At 44.0% G+C, this 20,691-nt stretch overlaps 1 protein-coding gene across 1 annotated transcript in view; it reads left to right on the top strand.

Annotated features, from left to right (window-relative positions):
* Window positions 1-1,638: 1,638 nt before the first annotated feature.
* Window positions 1,639-20,691, top strand: part of fam81b (family with sequence similarity 81 member B) — a 54,817-nt gene continuing 35,764 nt past the window's right edge. Inside the window, exon 1 of the mRNA XM_041185337.1 lies at window positions 1,639-1,714. Coding sequence (XP_041041271.1) covers window positions 1,674-1,714 — 41 coding nt within the window. The 5' untranslated portion in view covers window positions 1,639-1,673. The remainder of the gene's footprint in view (window positions 1,715-20,691) is intronic.

Below are 20,691 nucleotides of genomic sequence, written 5' to 3'. Positions count from 1 at the left end.
TTCTGAAACAGCAACATAAGGCACATGGGGGGGGAAGACATCACCTCCCCCTGCCTGAAGATCAACAGGCCCCCACCCAACGTACTTTCAAACACCAGAGACACCCACCTGAACTTGCTTTTTTCCCTCCTGTGCCTCCCTGCCCTTTACTCCTCTCCCTCCTCTCCTTTACTGCCTAAAAGGGGGGAGGTTATTTCTACCTCTCTCCCCCCTCCCCTCCCTAGAGAGGAACTTTATAAATATATTCGGATAAGGCACATGGGTCTGAGAGTAGGGAAGGTAACTTGGACTTCTCAGTTTCTTTCTGGTCTCAGTAGAGTTCCTGTACAAAGAACCTACGCTTTCATCATTTTCTCACGAAGGGGGAGGAAAATGAAAGGAATAGTTGTCAACACATCTATCTTGATGTAATTATAGCCTTCGGAAGTCAAAGATTTAATCTGATGAAGCAGTTTGGATACCGCAATGAACGGACACCATTTTATCCAACAAAGCCTCAACTGAAATCGATTATAAACCACATCAGGGCTGGACTCATCCAGCTGGGTGTATGTCATAGTTTCCTCTTTCAAACTTATACCTTCAAAAAGCATTAACTTTTGTATATAGGCAATCAATTGAAATTCATAATTGGAAAGAAAGGGAAATGTCCTGCTTGGTACTGAAATAAGCGCAATTCCAAAAACAATCTTAACCGGCAAACTTCAAATAATAACGCCGCGATAAAGATCGTTAGATTTTCGCCTCTATAGTTTTTTTAACTGCTACTGAAAACGAATGGATCTTTTCTCCCTCAAATCGCTTAGTGCAATGACCACAGAGTCGTAACCATTCCACAGTAACTTGGAAACAACAGTAAACAAGGTCACACTCAGATCCGGACTTCCGGGCAATTGGCCCGAGTTATTTTCGACATTGGTCGCGGTGCAGGTTATGAATCTTGTTCTGCTTCGAACCTACGAAATTAATTGGGATGCAGTAGTGGAATGAATAACACGTTCACCGTCTCGATTACTACATGTTAAATTTGTCCTTTGGTGGTGTCATAGTGCTGGACGTGGTTCCTGGCGTATTGGAAGGCTCCGCCGATCACAGGGGAGCTTATTGGAAACAAACTCAAACTATTAGGTGAGTGCTCTTGTTAATAGAACTAAGTTAGAGAAAAACGAATTCCTATTGGCAAAATCGGACCTGACCCGATTTATTCAGTAAATTTCAAGATTGCGAAATACGTGCTTATACATCTTCAGACGACCACAAGAGTTTGTACATAAACCTTTTGAATAATTAATTAGCACTTCAAGTCTAACTATTGGTGAGAAAAATGCAGAATCTAGCATTACAGTATTATTATAAGTTGAAAATTCAGCTCAAACAACCCACGGAAAATGCAATTTGCCATCAAGCATAAGAGTAATGGAAGTATTGTAGCATCCAAGCAAAGTAAATTGCACTTGATATGATCGTTGTATGTAAATATGTCTTCTGTGTTAATACTGTGAGGCGGTCTTAAGATACTGGGATGCTGAAATCAAACATCAATTTAATTAGTAAGAATGATATTAGATACTTACCATAACTGCCAAATTTTAAAATGTTTCATTGTCTTAATATGTTTTCTGTCATCTTCTGTTTTAGAGTGCTGGTGCATAACTTGATCTTCATTTAAAAAAATGCCCAGAGAAAACTTCCTGCAGGTTCAGATGCCAGAGAAGTAAGTTTCAGAAAAATTGCTTTACTTTGTGGTATCACAATAATTGAAGGAGAAGAAATTAGACTGACCAGCTCATCCTATTACTAGAATAGGAAGCACAGCTTATTCAACTGTTCTTTGCAAGCAACATGTCAGCAATAAAAAATACTGTGGTTATATATCTTTAATTATTGCTTTTACTGATTTTGGCTATTATATTACTGAGCTAACACTCTAACACTTTGACATGACTATGGTGAAGAGAAACAGTGGCTAAATTTTCTGGCTGTCATCACCTCAAATTCAGCCCCATATGGGGGTGCCAAACCTGCACATGTTGTCAATGCACCCACCCACACAACCTTCTAGGAGGTAGTGTTCTAATTGGCTGCCCCCATGCTTGTCACCTTATTAAGGAAAGTTGGTGGGATCACAAGGTTGCAGTCCAATAAAGGGCCTGCAATGATGTCAGGCCAGCAGCCCCAAAGTGAAGGTGAGTGCTGCCGAAGCAGGCAGGCAAACGTGTGAACTGTGTTGCCTGTCTGGTGCTAGGGTTAAGGATGACATCTCTGGGCTGGAGAGGAACTTGGAGTGGGAGGGAAAGGATCAAGTTATCATGGTGCACATGGGTACTGACGACATAGGTAGGACTAAGAAAGAGGTTCTGCTAAGGGAATATGATTAGCTTGGGGCTAAATTAAAAAGCAGAACCACAAATGTGGTAATCTCTCAATTATTATCTGAACTATGAGCAAATTGGCATAGAGCAAATAAGATCAGAGAATTAAATATGAACTCAAAGATTGGTGTGGGAGAAATGGGTTTCAATTCATGGGGCACTGGCACAAACACTGGGGCAAGAGGGAGTTATATTGTTAGGACAGTCTTCACCTGAATAGTGTCCTGTGAGTCTTATAACTAGGACTGTAGAGAGGGCTTTTAACTAAATAGCGAAGGGAGATTTGGAGAGTTAAAGAGAGAGTGCATTTTCCTTAGAAAAGTATAGTATGATTAGGACAAGTCCATGTGGTTTTACGAAAGGGAAAAATTTATTAGAATTTTTTGAGGATGTGACTGGTAGGGTAGATGAAAAGGTACCAGTAAATCTAGTATACTTGGATTTCTGAAAGGCATTTGATAAGGTGCCACACAAAAGGTTAATACACAAGATAGAGTTGTGAGTGATACATTGGCATGAATAGAGGATTGATTAACGGACATGATGCAGAGAGTAGGGATAAAGGCAGACTATGACTAGTGGAGTGCCACAAGTACCTATGCTGGGGTCTCCACTATTTACAATCGATATTAATGATGAAGAGAGAGTAATATATCTAAGTTTTCTGATGATACAAAGCTAGGTGGGAATGCAAACTGTGAGGAGCACACAGGTTGCAAAGAGAAATCAACAGGTTAAGTGAATGGGCAACAAGGTGGCAGATGGGGTATAACGTGGGGAAGTTGTTTACTTTGGTCGCAAGAATAGAAAAGCAGAATATTTTTGAAAAGGCCTGCAACTTGTAAATGTTGGTGTTCAGAGAGACTTCGGTGTATTTGTACAAGGAAGGCAGCAAATAAGCATGAAGGTACAACAAGCAATTAGGAAAGCAAGCAGAATGTCGGCCTTTATTGCAAAGGGATGGGTGTACAAAAGTAAAGAAGTCTTGCTACAATTGTACAGGGCTTTAGTGAGACCACACCAGGAATACTGTGTGCTATTTTGATCTTCATATTTAAGGAAGGATACAGTTGCATAGGAGACGGTACAAAAAAGGTTCACTAGATTGGTCCCTGCGTTGAGAGGGTTGTCCTATGATAAGAGAGTAAATTGGGTCTGCGTTCTTTGGAGTTTAGAAGAATGATAGGTGATGTCACTGAAACATTCAAAATTATGAAGGGGCTTGACTTGTTAGATACTGAGACATTGTTTGCCCTGGTTGGGGAATCTAGAACAGGATAAGGGGCTGATCATTTAGGATTGAAATTAGGAAAAAGTTCTTCACTCAAAGGGTTGTGAATCTTGGAATTTTCCACTCCAGAAGGTAGGGACAGTAGCAACGTGGATACAAAATTGGCTGAGTAATAGGAAACAGAGGGTAATGGTCAATGGGTATTTTTCGGGATAGAGGAAGGTTTGTAACAGAGTTCCCCAGGGGTCAGCATTGAGACCCATGCTTTTCCTGATATATATTAACGATCTAAATATTGGTGTGCAGGGGACAATTTCAAAGTTTGCAGATGATACAAAACATAGAAGCATTGCAAACTGTGAGGAGAACAGTATAGAACTTCAAAAGGACATAGATAAGTTGGTGGAGTGGCAGATGAAGTTCAATGTGGAGAAGTGTGAGTGATTCATTTTGGTAGGAAGAACATGGAGAGGCAACATAAAATAAGGGGTACAATTCTTAAGTGTATGCACGAGCAGAGGAACCTGGGTGTATATGTGCATAGATTATTGAAGGTGGCAGGACAGGTGGAGAGCAGTTAATAAAGCATACAGTATCCTGGGCTTTATTAATAAGAGCATTCATTAGAAGAGCAGGGAGGTTATGCTGAGCTTATATAAGATACTAGTTAGACCTCAGCTGGAGTATTGTGTACAGTTCTGGGTGCCACACTATAGGAAGGATGTGATTGCCCTTGGGGGACTGCAGAAGAAGCTTGTAAGAATGGTTCCAGGAATAAGAAACTTGAGTTATGAAGATAGCATTGGAGAGGTCAGCATTGTTCTCCTTGGATTGGAAAAGGCTAAGAGGAGATTTGATAGAGGTGATCAATTAAAGAGGCCTACAGTGAGCAGAGCCAGCAGGTTTGACGGGAAACCCTCTGAAAAGTCAATAACATGAGAGCTGTGGCTTTTCCTCACTGTGGCCCTGCCATTGGGGTTTGGAGCTTTCAGCTCAGGGGGCCTCCGCTTGCTGCTGGGATATAGTCTCGATTGAGCTGGCAGTCTTCAAACATGGCAAGAGCCATTCCAATGCTGTAAAATAGCAGTGCAAAATGGCCTTTAAGTGCACTAATTGGCTGCTTGCCTGCATGGAGTGGGCAGCTGATCCAGTTCCCAACTCATCTCAGGAAGCTTTCCTGGAGGCCAGGAGTGCTTCGGGAGCTGTTCCATCATGGTTCCTTCCTATTTTCCCAATCCCACCTCCCCCCTCCATGGGCTGGGAAAATTGAGCCCAAGCTTTCTGATTACCTGATGTCCAACTCTTTTTTTGTAACTGGGTTTAAAAAATTCAACATATAAATGTTATTTTATATTTTCAAATGTATCAACCTATGGTTTGTGATTTTGATATGCAAAACATAAAACTGAAAATGTATTGGAAATAATTTTACACCTCTCTAATGATAGATAAAGTTCTCAGATTCGTAAGACACAGGCAACATTTCATATCGATAGATAAAAATACACCTCCCCTCTTTTTCCCCAGATAGTTCTGGGTACAGCTCTTTCTTCATTCTGCTGCTTCATCCCAGAACAACACTTTGCTGGATGCCAAGTGAAAAAATTTTTAATCTCACAATAGTTTTCCCCACATCAATATGGCAGAGTATCTACTTCTGGAGCAAAGCAAAATTAAAAAGCAGTTGGAGCCAGGCTGGCAGCAAGGAGCAGAGAATAGTTTGTGACTCTAGAAGGTGTTGGGGTAAGGTGTGGGGTAACTGTGGGGGAGGTGGGATGGTACAGGGTTAGAGAAGTAAAAGCGCAAGAGTGCTTTGTGAAGCGGGTAGATATGTGGAGAGTGCTTCTGCGAAGGGGAGGTGTTGGGGAGGAGGGGATCAAGGAGGGATCTAAAAAGAAACATCAAGTAAAATGCTAAAGATCTGTCAAGTAATCCAGAGTTAATGATTTATATTGTGTATAAAGTAAATGGCTGAGTTTTAATGTGAACCTTTTATTCATAAATTTACCAGTTCAATTTGTAGTTTGTTTTCAAATCAGTGCTCTGTAAGCAATAAATGTTTTAAAATTCATATTTAAAACAAACACTTATTTCCAACTATCTGTGTCACTTTCTCTGACTTCCTGTGAACACAGTGTAGTAACTTTGTAACAGTTTAAGTGTGAAATATTATCTGAAAACCCCTCAAAGGAAATTTAGCCCTGGGTCCTGGGACTAGAACTTCCAAATCACAGTTGGATTGCCACTGCACTCCTTTTTACCTACACTGCAATGGAGCTGCACCTTTCTCGTTCAACCTTCTGACTCAGGCAGCGGGTTCCCAAGGCCTTCTGTCGAGTGCAGCAAAGTCAGAGGAAAGTAAGCCATGTCCTTTTTTTTTATGGCACTGTTTGGGGGGCTGGGGGGTCAGTTCTATAGTTCCCAGGAATTAAAAGTGGTTTTAATTCTTCTAACCTTTCCTGGATAACTATTCTTGCAAGACAGTCGGAACCATCTGAGGTCTCCGATTTAAATCGGAGTATAAGATGGTTTCCAGTGCTGGGTAATTGCCCATTAGAAGTTTGAACTCTCCGGGCAATTCCCACACAGACTTTGCATGGGAACCTTTGGGGGATCCCCCAGCACAACTCCTGGGGTACCTCTTGGGTATGACACCCCAGAGATCAGAAGTTATGGACTACAATGTAATAGTGTAGGAAAACAGACTCTTCCACGTGCACTAGTAGGAAGTCATACGGATACGTCCTGTGAAATCCTGCACAAAGACTCAGCCTGTGTTAAGGGCGGAATCTTGTGGAGGCAATGGAGGTCTTGGCTGCAGGTTGGAGAGCTGCGGGAGACCTGTGTCACCTCTTTTTGGAAAGGCCCAGTGCATCATGTGCCAATCAGGCATTTGACAGACAAGTGATGGGCCTTCCCTGGATTCAGGGAGCCCAGGGAGTGGAAGTCTTGCAAAGCGGGTGACCAATCAGAGGCCAGCAGGTCTATTGAACAGCAGCATCACTGGGGAGGTGTTGGCTGCTTCAGGTATGACACCCACCCAAGGCTGAGGATCATTGGTGGGTATCAGGCGACAGGTGTGTGATGACAGGCAGGAGGGATGTTGGAGGTTACGGGGTCAAGGGGGGTTTACAGCAAAGGCAGGGGGGCTGGCTCTCAGCAAGGTCCCCTTCCTGATTCTGGCCCCGTTGATCAGGCACTGAGTGCCTTTGAACAAGGGTCCCTCCTAGGATCCCATGAGCAACCCTGAAAGGGTTTGCTTGTCGTGATGTGCACAAGGTGAGCCCCTACTTACTGCTAGGTGAATACTAGCAGCGGCAGGATGAGGCCCTTAAGTGGGCATTAATTGGTCACTTAAGGGCCTCAATTTTTGGCGGGGCAGGGAGGCTGTCCACAGGCCTTCCCGTCACAGACCCTAATCAGGGTGGAGGCGGGAAGGTGGTGGGGTCCCCACCTGCCATGCTCCCATCTGATTAATGACCCCCACCAGACCTGGCATGGGTTGGGGGGCACAAGATTCTGTCCATAGGCATTGCAGGCAGTGGTGTAGTTGCTCCCCTCTTCAGCTAAGAATGTGGAAGCTCATGAAAAATAACAATTGTAAGAGTGACCAAAACTTACAACTGAAAATATTACTGAGGTTCTCCAAGGAGACAAAAATCAGTCTTATAATGTTTTAAGATGAGCTTTTGCGACATTAGAAAGCTTTTCTTGAGCCTGGAGTCAGTATGCTGAAGGAAAAAAAACAGATTTTTGAAAATGCTCTAAGTATCTTGAGTGACGTCATTGGTTTGAGTTCTTGTTTCTACTGTTTGATTTTCCTGACCACTAGCTTACCCCTAGCTGCTTATGCAAAATTGATTGTTTTCACATCATTAGCAATTTCACATTGATAACTTCCTGATCATTCTTTTTATTTTTAATTGGTTGTTCTCTACCTTCTCCATTGGCACCTTACCTTCTCAATTCTGATTTGCTGTTCTCTAATTTTAAGTAACTGCTGCAGTTGGTTATTTTTACCTGATTTCAGTACATGGATGATACTGGTTGTATTTGTTTCCCATTCCTAGCAATTCTGAGTGGTTCTGTGCTTTCTCCTTGAGCTGCTGTGTCCTGTTGCGTTAACTCCACAATGGTGCTATGCAGGAAATCTCAACATTTTGACCTAGTGATGATGAAGAAACAGCCATCTATGTTGACATGAGAATTGTTTGTGACTTGCAGGGGAACATGGAAATGATGTTGCTTGTTATTCTGGGTGCCAGAGCTGGGAGAAACTGTTATGTGTTTAGCAATTTTCCCCATTGCATCTTATAGTTGGTACATACTGCAACCATATTATGTAGTGGTGCAACAAATGGATATTCAGCTCAGTGCCTGGGGGGCACTGATGAAGTGGACTACTTGGTTCTGTAGGGTATCAAACTTCTTGATTCAGCTGCACCCATCCAGAGAAGTGCGGAGCATTCCATCTCACTCTTGACAAACATTGCAGGGTGAAGAGGTTTTGAGGACTTGGGGGGTGAGCCACTCAATGCAGAAAATCCACCCTCTATCCTGACCCTTTACCCACATTGTTCATAAGGCTAGTTATTTTTCTGATCCTAAAATGCTGATGACGGAGCAGTCAGTGATGGTGGTGTCATTCGGAGTGAATGAACTTGCCTTGTTAGAGTGCTTATTGTCTGGCATATATGACATGAATCTTTGAGGCACGGTGGCCAAGTGGTAAGTCATTGGTCATGTAAACCAAAAATCGCAGATTCGATCCCCATCTGTACTTCAAGGCAACTGCTGGGTTTAAATTTCTATCGATAGATTTCTAGATACTAATGACATTGAGGGATATGGGGATAGTGTGGGGAAAAAATGTGTTGAGGTAGTTAAATCAGTTCTGATCTAGTTGAATGGCAGAGCAGCTCAAGGGGCTGAATAGCTTACTCCTGTTCCTATGTTCCTATCTTCCTGCCATTTGCCAGCCCAAACATGGATGTTAACTAAGTCCAGATGTAGGCACAGATACGTTGTTTCATTATCAAAGGAGCTGCAAATGGAAATGAGTAAGGCAACATCATCTATGAACAATCCACTTATGACCTTATGATAGAAATAAGGCTATTGATGAAGCACTTGAAAATGGTTGGGTTGAGGACACTGCTCTGGGGAACTGTTATAGTCATGACCTGTGGCTGCACTGATCGAGCTCCAGCTGTTACAGGAGGTGTTTCACTTTGCACCCCCGCCATTGATCTGAGTTTTGTTGGGCTCCTTCGTGCTATCCTCTGATATTCAATTTGTGTCCCTGCCTGGATCAAGGTTACAAAGGAGATTGGAGTTGAATGATTCTGGTGGAACCCAAACTGACCACCCAAGGATAAAGACAAAAGCTAGAGTAAGAAATAACAAGTTTAAACATGACATTGTTATGACTGGGATGGGAGGAGTGTATTGTTTTTCTAACCCCAATACTCCACAGGTCGCGCCATAAGTGTACATATTTAATTCATTCCCCAAAATGGCCAATTGTTTATTTTCACTGTTGCTAGACCCAGAATAAAAGGTAATTTAACCAGGCTTCTTTCAATAAACTCAGAATGGTTGAATCATTATGAAATAAAACTTGTTTAAAAAAAAACAAGTTGCAAAAACTGGTCAACATACAATTTGTAATCCAGAAGTGTAACTATATACCCCTTTCTTGCCAGAGGTCATCGGTAACGGTTATTGGCTTGGTACAAAGAGGAGAAGAGTCAATTCTCCCAACTCTAAATTCGCTTTATTCACATCATTAGATCATCTACATATGGCTTATACATCTGGTTAAATATAGACATGCAGTTTACAGCAGGTTATACAGCTTTATACCCAAAACTAGGATCTAAATGCATACCCACTAGGTTTCTCTGACACTCCCTGAGTGGTCACAGAATATAAAAGCTAATACCCGAAAAGGAGAGCTGACACTGGCCAGGTGTTCCGTTCTCTCTCTCTTGTGCCTCTATGTTGCTGACGTAGGTTCTTCTGCTTCTGCGATGGTTGGTCTCCAGAGTTCTCGCTGGCTCCACGCCTGAAATTCTCCATTCTTATTCCCGATTCTTATCTCTCCAAGCTGTGCTGTCTCTCTCCCGTTGGTTTAGACCTGCTTGCCTTGTCTGTGGCATCTTCTCATTGGCTTTGTCCCAAGGACTTAAGTAGCATTACCTCGTTACTCCTTTCCTAAATAAGGACTTGTGTCTTATCTCATTACCTTTGTTTTTCAAGAAACTCAGCTACTTCAAATTGGTTTCAGCCAGCTCAGGCCAGTGCCTGGAATCAGGTTACTTCAGGTCAAAAGTTGCTTTTGCCTATGTCAGCAGTTCGGCTGCAGCCCCTGGCCAACACCTTTCCCAACATACACACAAAGGACAAAACAAATAGAGTCTCTGCAGAGGTTGGTGTTTAAGGGAAAAAACACCTTCTGGCCAATGGGAAAACTTTATGAAAACGATAAAGTTCACATGGTTTTGACGCTGTCAATCTGGTATTCCTGTATGCAAAAACAGATTGCTGGTCATAATAGTTGTCTAGAAGTTCTTTCCAAAAGAGTTTTGGTGTAGAGGACAACAGAGCAGAACAAATGTCCTTGGGATCTCTCTTTTGTCTCAACTTCAAAGGTTTTCAAATACGGATGAGTTATATTGAGATGAGGATCTCTAGATGGATATTGATAACTACACTGAATTTCAGAGCGAGTTAGGCAACCTTCTTTCCTTTTTGGTTTATTTCCAAAACTTAGTCCAAAAACCAAGTTCAAAACAGAAAACTGATCTCAGACGGGTGGTTTCCAGAAAATCACCAGGGCCTCATAGCCTGAAAACAATCGTGTTTTTCCTCTAGCCATTAAAGTTCAACCAAACAAATAGTTCACATCTCCTTAGGTGCCTTGCTGATCTTTTAGCTGAAGTCATGTGGCTTCTTGGAAAAGGCAGTTTGCTCACAGTCCAAAGTGAATTTATAACAATTTTTAAAAAAAATCCAACTAGGTTAGTTCCCAAGAACGTGCCCAATTAACTCAATGCCCTTCCAATTTAAAAAAAAATACATTGTTCTTGGAGATATGTATTTTTAACAACATGTTTAAGTATACTGTATGCAAAATTTTTTAATATGATAAATAGTTAAATACTGAAAAGTCAAATGTGTCTTCCCATAAGACAGTGCTCTCTTAAATCCAAGCTTTCTGTGAGGTAAAATTAATTTGGGAAGAAACTGTACCTTTGGGACTGCCTCCACTTGTGAACCAAGCTGGGACCAAAGTCTAAGCAGAAATAGTGAATAAGGCAATCACAAGGACTGTAAAGCAGTAATTTGGAGGTTGGGGGGCAGGGGGAAGGGAGGGCTTGGGTGGAAAAAGTAGTACACATAACAGCATTAAAACAAACATAAGGGAAGATAATAAAGTACATGTCAGAAATTGTCCTTTAGGCACTGCAGGTAAAGGGAAAACTGTAGGGTGTAAGGTAATTAAACCAGGAGAGAGAACTAGGAAATTGTATGAGTAAAACATTAGACTAGAAGGACCGGATAGGGTGAGTGGCCCAAATAAGCTTTCTTTATACTAAACACATGGAGTAAAAGGGACAATTTGAATGAATAGCAGACACAAATTCAACTTGGAGAGTATGACATGATAGCCATGGCAGAGTCATGGCTGCAAGATGGTCAGGACTATGAATTAAACATACCAGGTTATAAGATCTACAGGAAAGATAGGGAAAATAGCAGAGGGGAGGAGTAGCCTTTGTGTTTAAGGATGATATCCTTTCTTATCTTTGATTTATTTTTTATTCATTTATGGGATGTAAGCATCGCTGGCGAGGCCAGCATTTATTGCCCATCTCTAATTGCCCTTGAGAAGGTGGTGGTGAGCTGCCTTCTTGAACTGCTGCAGTCCCTGTGGTGCAGGTACACCCACAGTGCTGTTAGCAAGGGAGTTCCAGGATTTTGACCCAGTGAGGGAATGGCGATATATTTCCAAGTCAGGATAGTGAGTGGCTTGGAGGGGAACTTCCAGATGTTGGTGTTCCCATGTGTCTGCTGCCCTTGTCCTAGATGGTAGAAGTCATGGGTTTGGAAGGTGCTGCCTAAGGAACCTTGGTGAGTTTCTGCAGTGCATCTTGTAGATGGTACACACTACTGTTACTGTTCGTCGGTGGTGGAGGAAGTGAATATTTGTGGATGGGGTGCCAATCAAGCGGGCTGCTTTGTTCTGGATGGTGTCAAGCCTCTTGAATATTGTTGGAGCTGTACTCAACCAGGCTGTTATGATGTGGCAGATGATGTGTGCCAGGCAGATCAAATCCACAAGGGAAACTTGGTTATGCTACCCAACAGTTTTGCAATTTGTATTTATTATGAGAATACATGTGCGCTGAATTCAGAAGCAATAAATCCACCAAGACCTTTAGAGATTTCAAAAATTAAATTAAAATATTTATTAACAGAAGAAAGGATTTCAAGCATATACATGAAACTACAATTATTTACTACTATAATAACTCCTAAAATTCCTAATTACCCTGACCCCCAGTTGTACCCCTTTTAAGGTAATGGTCCAAAATAGATTTTAGATTTAAAACCTGAACTAGTAAGTTAACACAATACCCACTTGATGGTGGAATTCCAAATGGCTTTTCCCCAACTTCAGTTTCGTTATATGGCAGACTTATACACATATGGCTGGAGGCTTTGTTCGGACTATTTCAAACAATCCTGTAAGATCTTACATGGCCTCCTTCCACATAGCTTTTCATTCTCCTTTATATATGTCTCTCTCTTTTTAATATGTAAATTCTGTTGTTCCATATGTCTTTGAAACTGTATCTTCCTCATAATATAAAAACTTTTCAGGTTGCCAATATTGTCAGTAACCTTTGGGTAAAATGAACACACTTCTTAGCCTTAGCTAGTTGTAAACAGGCTAAGATCCCTTTGAAATCCAAATATCCCTTCATTTATTTAAAAATGCAAAGTCCCTTCACACCTTACATGCTAAGTAACATCCATGTTTACTCATTAGCATGTAAAGCACCTAGCTTCTTTTGATTTCATGGTTGCAGACTGCTTGACCTCAAATGTAATTCAATCACACAGAAAGACCCAACTATACTTATCCCCATAAACCTACTTCACAATAAATCAAAAATATTATGAAAATTATTATACTTTAATCACAAGGCAAGTGGAGAGTATACCATCACGCTCCTTGTGCCTTGTAGATGTTGGACAGTCAGGAGGTGAATTACTCGCTGCAGGATTCCTAGCCTTTGACCTGCTCTTGTGGCCACAGTATTTATATGGCTAGTCCAGTTTAGTTTCTGGTCAGTGGTAACCCCCAGGATGTTGATGGTTGGGGATTCAGTGATGGTAATGCCATTGAACATCAGGGGATAATGACTAGATTCTCTCTTGTTGGAGCTGGTCATTGCCTGTCATTTGCGTCACACCATGAGAAACTTCAGCAGTGATGTCCTGGAACTGAGATGATTGACTTCCAACAACTGCAACCATCTTCCTTTGTGTAAAGATGACTCCAACCAGTTTTTCACCTGATTCCCATTGATTCCAGTGTAGTGTCCTAGGCACAACCATCTTCATCAATGAGCTTCCCTCCACATAAGGTCAGAAGTGGGGATGTTTGCTGATGATTGCGCAATGTTCAGCACCATTCGCGACTTCTCAGATACTGAAGCAGTCCACGACCAAATACAGCAAGACCTGGACAACAATCAGGCTTGGGCTGACAAGTGGCAAGTAACATTCGCACGACACAAGTGTCAGGCAATAACCATCTCCAACAAAAGAGAATCTAATCATTGCCCTTTGACATTCAATGGCATTACCACCACTGAATTCCCCACTAGCAACATCCTGGGGGTTACCATTGACCAGAAACTGAACTGGACTGTGGCTACAAGAGCAGGTCAGAGACTAGGAATCTCACCTCCTGACTCCCCATAGCCTGTCCACCATCTACAAGGCACAATTCAGGAGTGTGGTGGAATACTCTCCACTTGCCTGGATGAGTGCAGCTCCAACAACACTCAAGAAGCTTGACACCATCCAGGACAAAGCAGCTCACTTGATTGGCACTCCATCCACAAAAATTCACTCCCTCCACCACTGACGCACAGTAGCAACAGTGTGTACCCTCCACAAGGCACTCTGGAGGAATTCACCAAGGCTCCTTCGACAGCACCTTCCAAACCCACAACCACTAGCATCTCAAAGGAAAAGGGCAGCCGACACATGGGAACACCACCACCTGCAAGTTCCCCACCAAGCCACTCATCATGCTGACTTGGAAATATATTGTCATTGCTTCACTGTGGCTGGGTCAAAATCCTGGAACTCCCTCGCTAACAGCACTGTGGGTGTACCTACGCCACAGGGACTGCAGTGGTTCAAGCGATGCCCATGTCCCATAAATGAATAGAAAAAGATTCACGCCTGTAACCTTTCATCAGAACCGGAGTGGTCAGAAGCAATGTGAGCTGCTTGAAAACTGATAACACTGATGTTGTCAATGATAATATGGAAATGATGGATATGCTGAATCAGCATTTCACTTTGCATCGGTATTTACAGTAGAGGAAGAGGTCAGGATATCAGATATCCCAAGGAATCTATTATTAAATCAGGAACAGGAGCCCAACAAAGTTAAGGAAGGCAAGTTAACAGTAATAGAAAAATTAATGGCACTGAAACGTGACAAATCCCCACGACCATATGTGGTTTCCATCCCATAAAAGAGATAGTTAGGGCATCTATAATGGCCTTACCTATAATCTTTCAGATCTCACTTGATTCAAGCATCCTTTTTTAGGTTGGAACATTGCATATGTCACTTTGCTGTTTAAGAATGGTGGCACATGGGAAATGGTGAAACCAGGGAAGCACAGACCAGTTAGCCTAACATCTGTTGCTGGAAAAATCCTAGGGTCTATAATTAAGGATAGGGTGACTTGAAAATTTTCATGTGACAAAGCCAGCCTGGATTTATAAAGGACAGGTCATGCCTGTTGAAGCTGATTTGAATTTTTTGAAGCAGTGATTAAAATGGGGATGCCAATGGATGTTATTTACATGGATTTCCAGAAAGCATTTGATAAAATTCCTCATAAGAAACTGTTACCTTACATTGAAGCTCTTGGAATTAAAGACAATTATTGACCTGGTTAGAAAATTGGCTGAGTGGAAGCAGGCAGAGAGCAGGTAAAATGGGTAGTTACTCTAAATAGAACAATGTGACTAGGGGTGTCTCTCAAGGATTTGTGTTGGCGCCTTGATTATTAACTATTTCTTAACAAATTAGAAGATGGGATAGAAAACCACATACCAAAATTTTCCACTGACACAAAGGTGGTATTGTAAGCAGTGTAGATGTAAAATTACAAAGAGAAATTGATAGGTTAAGTGACTGGGAAAAGCAATGACAAATGGATTTCAGTACAGATAAATATGAGGTCCTCCACTTTGGACCTAAGAAGGATTGAACAGGGTACTTTTAAAGGGTGATAAGCTAAAAACCATGGAGGTCCAAAAAGACTTTCTTCAGGACATCAGTCATTAAAATGCCATGAATAGGTGCAGAAAAGAATGAAGAAGGCTAATGGGATGCTCGGGGAGAATGTCCTCCCCGTTGGGCTGGCCATTCGGGAGTGGGTGCGGGCGGGCACGGACCAGATCGCCGCCCACGATTAGCTCCGCGCCACCATTTTATGTGGGCGGGTCAATTAAGGCCCACCTAGCATGAAGCGCGGCTCCCAAGGATAGGGGGAGTGGACGGGCGGTGGTGGGAGAGCAATGACCGCTGGGACCAATGGTGACCTGGCGGCCTGTTCAAATAGACCATTGGGAGCCTTGCAAAGGCTGTTCATCATGGCCAACAGAAGGGCTGCCCAGAGCACTGCTGGAGGGTAGGTTCAAGAGGAGGGTAGGCCAGCGGGGCACTGTGCCCCTCGGTTTTCTGATTGCCAACTGCCCTCCTGGGGGAGGTGGCAGCGCAGCTGGAGGTCCTTGTTCTGAGGGACGGGAGGCGGAGGCCCCCCACCTGACCAAACGTGCCTGGGAGGAGGTGGCAGAGAGAGTCAGCTCCCATGCTGTGGCATGGCGCACGTGGTCCAGTACCACAAGTGATTTAATGACCACTTGCACTCAGCAAGTGTGAGTATCATGTTGGCAGAGGTCACTTAACACAGGTAGGCTTTCCCCTCCAAGCGCCCCCACCCCCAACTCTGAGCGCAGTTACAGCATTGAATCCTTCACAGCATGTTTCACTCACTGGTTGGGCCAGTAGATATTGACCATGCCTAGTTTACCCTGAGAGGGTTGTGCTGAGATGGGTTCTGCAACTCACAGCTTGTGTGACACTGAGACCCAGAGTACTGTCTCGGGGGCAACCTCAAGGATCTGCACCTAGGCGCAATGCTGGAACTGCGAAACATGTGGCAGGGCACCAATCCATCTGCCCTTGGCATTCCACGTGCTTGTGCCTCTTTGCTTTTGCAAGGTTAGACCGTGTGGTGCCAAATGTAATGGAAGCAGCATGTGGGCAAGGGGGGGTTCAGCCCTGGCTTCTTGGTGTGAGTGTGCGGCAGCTGCGGGGTGATGAGTTACTGGAGCCCTGCAATGTCCCACTCAGGTTGGAGTGGCAGGGATGCGATGGAATCCAAGTAAAGGGTGGACTAATCAATGCTTCTCTCCTTTTCAGAAGAAGACCACACACAGTGCTGGCGGAGGCCAGGGCCAGTTGGCCATCGTCACCAGATACAAGCAGGAGGCGATGGATCTGGAGAGTTACCATGCGCCCTGGCCTACAGGGTGGCAGTGAGGCTGGGGTGCCACGGGAGGTAAGATTGCCGAGCACTGAGGTCACAATGTGTGTCCCAGCAGCCATGGCATTGCTGAATGTTCAGTGACTGAAGCTTGCAACATGGGATGACAATTGATTATAGAAGGATGAGCACATACTGATCCGGGGGACAGGCATGCACATTGACATTGTCTCCACTTTAATTAACAAATATCCTTGTTTTTCCTTGCAGCATCACCGGAGCAGGGCCAGGAGGAGGAGGCAGGGGGGCCACCTCTCACACCCGAGGGCTCTGAACAATTGGACTCACCAGCATCTCAGCCAGGCAGGCACCAACGCAGATACTAGTCCATCGGTGAGAATTTGATCATTGGCTAGTGTCCCAGGGCACACCGGTGAGGGCACTTCACGCTCGCTTGAGGTGCAGGCGGAGGCAGAGAGCGCCCATGGTGCTGGCAGTCAGAGGATGCTGGAGACCGGCACATGGTCGGTTGATGATGTGCCTCTTGAGTTGTCCCTGAGGCAGCAGACGCTGGAAGTGCAGCAGGGTATGTGGTAAGATCTGGCGAAGATACATGAAGCAATGCGCGGCATGGTGCCCGTGCTGGAGGAGTCCATGGGGACCATCACCGATCCAATGAGCCCTCATGGTCGAGCATCATGCTTCCTCCATGGAGAGTGGCAACTCTTATGGAGAGGCTCCTCCAGGAGAACAATCAGGGTCTCCTGGGGTTGTGCTCGGACCGTCAAGCCCTTACAGCGGAACTGACCTCAGCTGGTCAATGCCAGTGTGGGAGATGGATTGGGCACCAAGTATCTCAGCTCGGTGTCCACCCATCAACGGTGAGCAGGGAGGTCCAAAACGACCTCATTTCGGCACAGGAACTGCCTGTCGTTTTGCGGCCTCCTCTCAGGGCACTCTGGATGAGGACAGTAATTCCTCCACCCCTCTGCCAATAACTGTGCAATCCAATGAGGCTGTGGCAACTGGGGAGATGCCAGCTGTGCCACTGGCTGCTCCCTCCCAAGCGAGGCCATCAAAGGCTCTACGGGCCAATGGATGTCGGCCAAGGTCATCAAGGCCAACAGGACAGTGCAGTGAGCAAACTGTCTCAGATGCCAGTGCCAGCAAGGGACTGCACGCGGAAACGTAAACTTAAGGCACCTGAGGCACACCACGGGGTTCTCACTGGTGGTTTTATGTTGCCCCGCTATTAGTTGATGACCACTTTGTGTGATGTGTAACACCTTAGTAATTTTTTTATGCTTCATTTTGTTAAATCATTAAATTTTGATATGTGAGCATGGCTCAGGGTGATTCCTTACTTCTGCAGGTGGACGGGATCCCATGATGTTATGAGTGAGTTGTTTGACATTGAGCTTTATTGGCGAGGCACATTGTTAATGTTCCTATCCAGGCAGATTTTGCACTCAGGTATTGAGTATGGAGCCTGCAGCCCAGGCTTGTTCTGGAGGTCCATCTGTGGTGGGCTAGCTGAAGGTCATTGGATTAAAGGCTCCCGGGTGTCCCTGCCTTCTTGGAGGATGCCCAGGTCAGCGTCACCCCCTTCAGTGTTCCCCTGTGCGTGCTCATCCTCGGTCTCACTACTGGACTCATCGTGTGTAGTTGGAGCAACTTTGTATAAATCGTCTTCCTCCACTGCGTTGTCCTTTTCCAGTGCTAGATTGTGCAGAGCGCAGCATGCAACCACTATCAGTGACACGTGATCTGCGGGGCATTAGAGTGCGCCCCCTGAATGGTCCAGGCATCAGAAATGCATCTTGAGAAGACTGATGGTTCTCTCTACCACAGACCTTGTGTAGGCGTGGCTCCTGTTGTGCTGCTGCTCAGCTGCTGTTCTTGGATGGCAGAGAGGCATCATGAACCACCTTTTGAGGAGATAGCCCTTGTCACCCAGCAACTATCCATCCAGCCAGGCTAGAGCACTGAAGAGCCTCAGCACCTGGGAGTGTCTGAGGATGTAAGCATCATGGGAGCTGCCTGGCTACCTTGCACAGATTTGCAGAATCTGCGTCCTGTGATCACACACTATCTGCACATTCATGGAGTGGAAGCCCTTCCTGTTGACAAAGGCACTGGGCTCACCTGCTGGCGCCTTTGGCCACATGTGTGCAGTCGATTGCACGCTGGACACAGGGGAAGCCAGCAATGGCCGCGAAGCCTCTGGCTCACTGTGTCTGGCTTGCCTCGTCACAGCAGTAGTGGATGAAAGTCATTTTACGCGTCAGTGTGCGGGGCCCACCCTCGCACGCCAATGAGAAAATTCTGGCCCTCGTCTTTATATTTAGAGAAATAGAATACAAAGGGGTAGAACAAAATTAAAAATACCTGGAAAGAATCAGCAGGTCCGACAGCATCTGCGGAGAGGAATACAGTTTCGAGTCAGAAGGGGTAGAAGTTCTCCTTCAGCTATTCATAGCTCTGGTCAGACCTCACCTGGAGTATTATGAGCACTCCTGGGCATAATACCTGTGGAAGGATCTATTGGCCTTGCAGGGAGTGCCAGAAAGGTACCTGGTCTCCAAAGGTTAACAATGAAGGGGAGGTTAAACAAATTACAGTTGCATTCACTGAAATGTGGAAGGTTAGTGGGGGGATCTGATCAAGGTTTCAAGATATTAAGAGGAACAGATCAGGTAGCTAGAGAGAATCTATTTCTGCTGGTTGGGAATTCTAGGACTAGGGAGAGTAATTTAAAAATTAGAGCCTCCAGATTTTCAGAAGTGAAGGTAGGAAACACTCCTTCACATAAAGGGTGGTAGAAGTTTGGAATTCTGTTCTGAAAACAGGAAATGATGCTAGAATAATTGTTAATTTTAATAGTTTCTTTCCTATCTCCCCTTATGCCCCCTCTGAGCACCTCTTTTCCATGAGACCCACCTCTGGTTCTTCAATCCTAACCCTGCTAAACTGCTGATCACCCAGCTTTCCCTCCTGGGCCCCATTTTAGCTAATATTGTAAACGGTTTGCTCTCTTCAGGTGTTATCCCTCTCTCCTTTAAATCTATTATCATCACCCTTCCCCTCAAAAATAACACTTGACCCCTCTGTCCTTGCAAACTATAATCCCATCCCCAACATCCTCTCCAAAGCCCTTGAACATGTTGTTCCTTCCCAAATTCATTCCCACCTTTCCAAGAATTCCATGTTTGAACCCCTCCAACCCCTGCCACAGTACCAAAATGGCTCTTATCAAAGTCACAAATTACAACATACGTGACTGTTATGACTGATGCAGTTGGTAAAGTGGAGTTATTTAAAAATCCCAGCGGGAAACTTTAAACAACTGTCACAACCTATAATTTTAAGTGTTATGTTTGAAATGTGACTCTAAATCCAGGAATCAGACCGCCAGTTCTTGAGGTTTTACATTAAACTAAATGAAGCATTTTATTAATTTACACAGGTTAAAATATATATACACATGGCTTCAAATTACTATTATCATAACTTTTAACAAATTCCCAAACTAATCTCCATTAAGGTAACAGCAACCCATAGACTTAACCAAACACCAGGCAAAGCATTTTCACCTTATGAGTTTAAAATAAGGTTCTTTTCACTTTCGTTCCTCTGGAGCCAGTTGGAGGCTTGCAGCTGCCTTTTTGACTCACATTGCCTCTGCTCTGCACACCCAAAACGGTTGTCTTGATATACCTACCACAGCCCATTGAATGTTAATTCTCATTGTATCAACAACCTCTGAACTAAACTCTCTAACAGTAAAATCCCTTTCATAGTACCAATTTTATTAGTAATATAAACATCTTGCTTTGTAGTTGCTAGTGTCCGTTTTCACTCTACTTTTTGAATGCTCTATTCAAAAAATGCAAATGCACGCTATCTCTATAACATATCAAAACTAATACACAGCAAAGCACCCAGGCTAGCTGGCTTTAATCCAATTAAGACACACCCACAGACAAAACCTCTATTTTAAAATAAATTTTTTTTTCCAATAATATTATATACATTAATCGTTTCATGACAGACTGTGACAAAGGTAAACTATCCCACGTTGTCCTTCTTGACCTGACTGCAGCTTGGGCATGCTTGACCACGCATGACCACACAAACCTCTTCCAATGCCTCTCCGCTGTTTTCCAGCCACGTGGGACTGCTCTCTCAAGGTTCCATTCTTATTTATCTAATTATCGCCAGAGAATCACTTGCAATGGCTTCTCTTCCTGCTGCTGCATTGTTACCTTTGGTG

The sequence above is a fragment of the Carcharodon carcharias genome, chromosome 4, assembly GCF_017639515.1.
Source record: "Carcharodon carcharias isolate sCarCar2 chromosome 4, sCarCar2.pri, whole genome shotgun sequence".
In the NCBI taxonomy this organism is placed as follows: Eukaryota; Metazoa; Chordata; class Chondrichthyes; order Lamniformes; family Lamnidae; genus Carcharodon; species Carcharodon carcharias.
This window is presented reverse-complemented; position numbering and strand designations above follow the sequence as displayed.